The 7,495-nt window shown below is 34.5% G+C and overlaps 1 protein-coding gene across 1 annotated transcript; it reads left to right on the top strand.

The window, feature by feature from the left end:
- The first annotated feature begins 1,078 nt into the window (after positions 1-1,078).
- Positions 1,079-7,197, top strand: LOC147870303 (phosphoenolpyruvate carboxykinase (ATP) 2-like). Its single transcript, XM_087338741.1, has 13 exons — positions 1,079-1,188; positions 1,811-1,941; positions 3,084-3,253; positions 3,415-3,568; positions 3,779-3,863; positions 3,948-4,048; positions 4,202-4,500; positions 4,622-4,795; positions 4,947-5,012; positions 5,089-5,267; positions 5,823-5,992; positions 6,074-6,242; positions 6,857-7,197. Exons 1-13 carry the CDS (start codon positions 1,120-1,122, stop codon positions 7,001-7,003), a joined length of 1,914 nt encoding a protein of 637 aa, XP_087194867.1. The 5' UTR covers positions 1,079-1,119; the 3' UTR covers positions 7,004-7,197.
- The last annotated feature ends 298 nt before the right edge of the window (positions 7,198-7,495 follow it).

Genomic DNA, 7,495 nt, shown 5'->3' with positions numbered 1-7,495 from the left:
CAAGGGCATCCCACTTCAAACTTACTTTGTGAGTTTTAATTTTCTCCTCATATCGAGGCTCTTTATTCTTGCAAATTTAAACTTTTCTCCCCACATCAATACTCTTTTTCTTCATGGCTTCTAATCACTTTTCTCCTACCATGGAGGTGCACCCACATATGTATTATATATTATATACATTTATATAAGTAAGTTTGTGTGTGCGTATTTTGTAGATGAATTCAATTTGTAAATTCTAAAGGGTTGCTTCATTACATCATACATGGCACAACTCATCATATTTGTTTACAAGAATTGTCTCTAAGTATATGGGGTAGATCATTAAAACGTTGCTTATGTAGTAGAGATGACTTAGCCCCCTATTGGTGTCAAAGCATGTGGAGAACGGTGACCATTATCATGATGTTGAATGAGATGTCAATATGTGTCACTCATTCTAATTAGTTGATAAATCGAATATGTCCTAGGTAGTGACATCAAGGCATTTATGCAGGCAACCGAAATCGAAAAAGTTGCAATGCCCGATTTGATTGATGATTAATATTTACACACACGGGGATATGGGGAGGAGGTTTGGGAACGTTTTTAGTTGGAGACCAAATGTAGCGAAGACTCCATATGTTTGTAGATAGATATTCAAACTCCTCCTTATGACTGGCTTTTCCATCTGTTTCTATAATAAGCTCTGTGTGTGTGTGTGTGTGTGTGTGTGTGAGCGCGGTCACATCCTCTAAATCGGTCTCCTCTCTATTCACATCGATAAAGTGGGTTGAAAATTCTGTAGAAATATTTTATATTTGCTTAAAAGGGTGAAGAAAGTTCCTTTTATGTTGTACATTATTGCTACTAAATAATAAAGAATTGATATAACGATGTGTGTGTATATATATATATATATGTGCCATAGTATGTATGTATATATGTATATTAGTTATAATATATTTAGAGAGAGAGAATCATAAGAAAATCTGATTAACAAAAAATAATTATAGTTCTAATAACCTATAAATATCGATTTTATTGCGCGTAAACATATATAGATTTAATCACCCTTAATCTCTCTCTCTCTCTCTCTCTCTCTCTCTCTCTCTCTCTCTTTCTCTTTAATTAATAGGTTAAATGGCACAGTTAATCCATTCGGCAGCTGCCGCCATGGCACTCAGAACTAGCAATTTCCTCTCGCTAAAGGTATCCATGTATCTACGTTTCTCATCACATTAATCTTTTTATGGGCTAATCAGATCCTTAATTATTCATATTGAAATTTTCTAATAAAAGAATGAGAAGGATTTCTTTGTTCTCAGAATTTCTCAGATAAATTCACGATAATTTAAGTCATGATTCATTAATTGGTCGATATTTAATTTATTCCTTGAATAATAAAAATCAATTTGACCGTTAATGAATTTGTTATCAACCAGGGGAGCAAAGGGATTTAGCTGTTGCCTCAGGAGTAAATTAGAATTATAATCATAATAAGGAACTAGATTTCACCAAAATGGAAATGAAAATTTGTGCTGTTAAATGTTTGTTTATGAATCTAGAAAGTTTTGGTCGTGACATGTTTTGTTGAGGGATTTAATAGTAACTTCATGAGTTAATCAAATTGTATTGAATTGTAATCATACTAATGAACTATATCTCACCAAGATGGAAATAAAGATTTGACTCGCTAAATTTTTGTTTCTGAATCTAGAAAGTTTTAGTCATGAAATCATGAATCTAGAAAGTTTTGGTCATGAAATTTTTTTTAATTCTTACTGGATCATGTGGATTTTGAAATGTTCCCAATTGACATTGATAAATTAAGGTGCCATTTGATTATGGGATGGCAAGGATTAGCATGAATCAAAGTGGAGATGGTGTGAAAGAGTCCATTTACATGCACAAGAACGTTCCACCCATTTGTGGACCTATTTCAACAATCGATGAATCGATTAGGTTCTTTTCTTTTCTATTATATTGCAAATGCTTTGGTTAAATGCATCCATTATTGGGTTTTAATTTGTATTGCTTTTGATTCTCATGATGAACTTGTAATTTAAAGAAATGTCAAACACTCATATCAATAGAAGAGAGAGGGAGAGGGACAAGGTGGATATAATTCCATCGGTAAGGATGTTGTTGTCCAAGATCAACCAAAAGGTTAGGCATTCAAACCCCTACATTTTGCAATGTTGTCAAGTAAATTACTGCACTTTGTGAGATTGAACCATGATGCATTTATAGAGTTGATAAATCTTCGGGTGTGACAATACATCTCCAAAATGGGGTATCATTGGGATATATATATACGGACTTGGTTGTTTCGTGGTTTAGTGGCAAATGGTGGATGGGTTGCCTTCATTGATGGGTTTAAAAGGCCAATATGTTTCATGTGGGTGTGCAAGAAGAGGGTGGCATGCACATGAAATTCCCTATCGTTGGATCCATTTTAGTGGTAATGTAGCGACGTTGGGCATTGTTAGTCAGGATATTCTTATTTTCCTTTTAGTGGGTTTTCACACTCCCTATTTTGTGCATTTGTGCCGCATTCTAAATTGCCAATTGGATGGGGTGTTTGATCACCATGGGCGTGAGAAAGAGGTTCTTGTTTGATGGTATATGTGGATTAATACCGCAACCAGTACTGAAGTTAAAAGGAAGATTGATTTGTGAGAAACAAAGAAATTTGATTCAGTGGGAGTGGCATTTGTGACATACAGTCAAGTACATCATCTTGGAGAGATAATCAAACTATAGAGATCCTCATGATTATAGAAGGTTTAATGGGCTTTTGTATTTGTAGGGAGAGATGCTAGGTTTTTCTGGGTTAGTGTGTTTAGCTTAAAGTTCAATTAGACATATATGGTGTTCATGGATGTGTCCAACGTTGGTGAACATGATTGGGAGTTTTAGGTTTTACTTCTTCTGGGTTAGTGCATCCCTATTGACTGAAGTGATAAAAATGAACTTATTGGAAATGGTGTGATTAAGTGGATTCTTATGCCCTTGTTCTTATCGGTCAACAATATACTTCCTAATTAAGTCCACATGTTTGATTTAATCGCAACTCATATGATTGTGCATTATTATGAATATAGTACATCACTTACATCTTTGGCGTGCGAAAAAGGACCAATGGTATTGAAAAGCAATCCCAAGCCTCCAATTTCACAATCACAAAAGCCCAAAAGTCGGGTTGTAGAGGACTACAATCCAACTATACCCAACATAAGTTGCACCCACATCCTCTATAACTTGTCACCGGCAGGTAAAATTTAAATTAAATCAATAATATTTCACAATTGTAATATGTGTTTTGTGTCAATAGGGGTAGTGCATTGCTTATTTCATACTTCAAAGTTGGAACCTAAAAGTGCTTTTAAAGCTGTCAAGTTTAGATATTGATTTAATGGGTTTGTAATGGCATAGAGCTATATGAGCACGCAGTGAAATATGATAAGGCCTCATTCATAACATCGAATGGTGCACTTGCCACTCTATCTGGTGCAAAGACGGGTCGTTCCCCAAAAGACAAGCGAGTAGTAAAAGAACCAACCTCTCAAAATGACCTATGGTGGGGCAAGTGAGTATATAATTATATATATGCCTTATTACTAATATGTAGAATGTCATTCAAAAGTATCTAAATTAGAACATCGAAGTGATTTATGCCAACCCTTTATTCCCCGACCATCTCAAATCACTTTCTAGATTTCAAAAATAATCTCCCTCTTTGGTATTAATTTGTTTCTACTAATAAAGATGTTTGTTAATATGTCCCAAACTTGGTTAGGGGCTCCCCTAACATTGAAATGGATGAGCATGCATTCCTAGTCAATAAGGAGAGAGCACTAGACTACTTGAATTCATTGGATAAGGTAACAAATTAAGGGCCTCATTTGGTTGTAAAGAATATTGTTCACTTTCATGACGTCTCATCGTACTTCTTTGAAAACATTTAGGTATATGTTAATGACCAATTCTTAAATTGGGACTCAGAGCATCGAATCAAAGTGAGAATTGTATCAGCACGTGCCTACCACTCTTTGTTCATGCACAACATGTAAGTGAAAATCAATGTTCATTTATAATTGTTTTTCTAAGTGTAAACATTTGATAATTACCATTAGTAAGAGTTGTAGATGCACTTACTCAATGTGTACATGCGAGAGAATTCAACTATGTACTTTATAAATATTGAAGTGAGGATGTATAGGTGCATAAGACCAACCCAAGAAGAGTCAGAGATATTTGGAGAACCAGACTTCACAATTTACAATGCAGGGCAATTCCCTTGTAATCGTTATACCCATTATATGACAACTTCCACAAGTGTTGACCTTAATCTCGGACGTCGTGAGATGGTAATATTAGGCACAGAATATGCGGGCGAGATGAAGAAGGGTCTTTTTAGTGTCATGCATTACCTCATGCCAAAGTGTGGTGTCCTCTCTCTACATTCTGGTTGCAACATGGGTGAAAAAGGGGATGTTGCACTTTTCTTTGGTCTCTCAGGTTACCCTTTAAAAAATTAGAAGCTCGTTAAATTTTTGTTTGGGAGGCAACCTATAATTCTTGTCTCAACATTATTACAAAATTTCTACAACTAATTTCATTTTTGTCTCGACATTATTAGGTACAGGGAAAACCACCTTATCAACAGATCATAATAGATACTTGATAGGGGATGATGAGCATTGTTGGGGCAACAATGGAGTATCAAACATTGAGGGAGGATGTTATGCAAAGTGCATCAATCTCTCACCAAAAAGTGAACCTGACATTTGGAATGCTATTAAGTTTGGAACAGGTTTTCCCCCTAGAAAGTATTATCTTAGCATATTCATTAGTAGCAAAATATATGGTTTAAAGTGCATGGCACTAGAATTTCAAACAAGAATGCATTATGTTTAATGTGAATTTTTTGTTTGCGGCCTTATGATGAACATAAATATGTGCAGTGGTAGAAAATGTGGTGTTCAATGAACGTACGAGGGTTGTTGATTATTCCGACAAGTCTATTACCGGTAAATGCTATATAATGATGATTCTTTAAGAAGTACAAACTTCCATCGAGGTATGCTAACTTAGATCTTTCAATAGAGAACACGAGGGCTGCATATCCCATTGAATACATTCCAAATGCAAGGATACCTTGTGTGGGACCTCATCCGAAGAATGTCATATTATTGACATGTGATGCTTTCGGCGTCTTGCCTCCTGTGAGCAAATTGAGCCTACCGCAAACCATGTATCACTTCATTAGTGGTTACACTGCATTGGTAAAGAAACTACATTACCTATTTATCATCTTATGGATATGTAATGCATGGTACTATATGGGAAGTTGGTAAGTACTCAAACTTCTTCATTATTTTTTATTACTACCAATTATTATGTTTTAGTGATATTATGACCGTGAATCTCATTAGTTTCTTCACAATAGTTATCAAATGGTTGCATCCATGGTTCTTGTCATATGAAGTAGCAAGCAAAACTTTATAAGACAAATCAACTTTGCAAGATACATGCATAAGATCCCCATATAATCATGATTTGACGAAATACTTTCTTATGTATTGTAAATATATCGAGGATGTTAGAAAGCCCGTTTGTTTTGATTTTATATATATTGTAAACATGTAGATAAGTATTGAGTATTAGGATCCTTGTGCCTTGCTTCTCTGTAAGTCTCTTGGATAGAATATGTAGTATGCATAATTGCTTGTATGTATGAGACATGTATATTCATAAATACACCTTTATTGAGAAATTTTATCATATTATATATAGGTGCATTATGAAACATTCATATTTGTAATGTGCTTTTGTTATAGGTAGCAGGCACCGAAGACGGTGTCAAAGAACCAAGGGCAACATTCTCTGCATGCTTTGGGGCTGCATTTATCATGATGCACCCCACTAAATATGCTTCTATGTTGGCTAGCAAAATGGAACATCATGGCACCACAGCGTGGTTGGTTAATACAGGTTGGATTGGTGGCAGGTTTGATCATGTCTCTATCCTTGTGTGTGTTTAAATGTGTAGGTACACAATTTCTTATATATGTTTTGTTTGTGTTTCTAGCTATGGTGTAGGAAACAGGATAAAGTTAGCACATACTAGAAAAATCATTGATTCTATACATGATGGATCTCTCCTCTCTGCCAAATACACAGAGACTCCAATATTTGGATTGCATATTCCAAATGAAGTTGAGGGTGTACCTTCCAACATTCTCCACCCAGAGAACATGGTCTCTCTCATGCTCTCTTTAAATTCATATAAAATTAAAGACGAAGAATAATTAAAAAATCAAGTGCAAGTAAATATCAAACGAGCATGTGTAAGTGTGTAAATCATATATAATAGGAGTAACGATGCTTTAAGTGCATGTGGATGCTTATATTTGTATAAAACCCTTTCTTCATCTTCATATACCCATTAAAGTTTGTATTCATCAAGATACATGTTACATATACTTGCATTTGTTAGTAGCTACTATTCGGCTATAGGCACACACACACACACACAATATTGTATGCAACATGATGAATGCAATTAACGAGCATAATTTAGATATATGTAGTGTTTTGGTAATCATACAATGAATGAAACATTGTATAAATGTTCCAAGTGCACATGTTTGCTTGTATGTGTCACAAGGCCATGTGCAAAATCCATCATATTTGTATATAATAAGATTTTGGATAAACGTGGATGTAATATAGATCGTCTCTATCTGTGTAATTACATGTATATATTGTTTTATTATTATTTGGCTTTAACTTCATCGGATATTTAGGGAAATAATTTGTACATATTCACCGTAAGCATTATTCCTTACCATTTGTATCTTGATCATTTCAGTGGAATGACAAAGAAGCCTACATGGATACATTGAGAAAGTTAGCCAACCTATTTATTGCAAACTTTGAGATGTTCAAAGATTATGAGGTGGGTGATTATGCTTCCCTTGCACGAGAAATATGCTTTGCAGGTCCTCGTCTTGAATGAGCTCTAGAGAATATTATGAAACTCTCGAGTAGTAGACAATTGTTGTTTTGAAGATCTCATGATCAAACAAGACATGTCATTTTATGTGCAAATACATTCTTTTCCATGCATCTTCTTATGTATATGTCACTTTGATGTTTGTTTGCATTTTATGACTTGGAGATTGTCATTGTGTAATGAAACTCTTACTTTTTTCTTGTTTATGTGAAATGAAACTCATAGATATGGTCAAGGCTAACTACTTTGCAAAATGTCATTGAGGTTTTTTGAATCAAGAACAATTGGATAATTAAGAACAAGTTCTATTTTTTAACATGGTAGCTTGGAGTTCAAATATTTTATACTATAGTTATTATATTGGCTTTTTTTAGGAAAACCTAATAAGGGTCTCAAGAAGAATGGTTGTGTATGTAGTAAATGTATGCAAACCATGATTTGGTGGCTATTATAGAGATAGAAATGCATGATTAAACATTTAAACATATAAATACA

This window comes from Azolla caroliniana, unplaced genomic scaffold (assembly GCF_043228905.1).
Source record: "Azolla caroliniana isolate FFs.n. ecotype wild unplaced genomic scaffold, voAzoCaro1.0.p SCAF_1, whole genome shotgun sequence".
NCBI classification, from domain to species: Eukaryota; Viridiplantae; Streptophyta; class Polypodiopsida; order Salviniales; family Salviniaceae; genus Azolla; species Azolla caroliniana.
Note: the sequence above shows the minus strand (reverse complement) of the source record. Positions and strands in the feature narration are given on the sequence as shown.

Excerpts from the sequence above, each read along its gene's own strand:
- LOC147870303 (XM_087338741.1), top strand. The coding sequence starts at position 1,120 with ATGGCACAGTTAATCCATTCGGCAGCTGCCGCCATGGCACTCAGAACT. Across the intron at positions 1,189-1,810 it reads GCAATTTCCTCTCGCTAAAG|GTGCCATTTGATTATGGGAT; the intron begins GTATCCATGTAT and ends TGATAAATTAAG. Across the intron at positions 5,013-5,088 it reads TTCCGACAAGTCTATTACCG|AGAACACGAGGGCTGCATAT; the intron begins GTAAATGCTATA and ends ATCTTTCAATAG.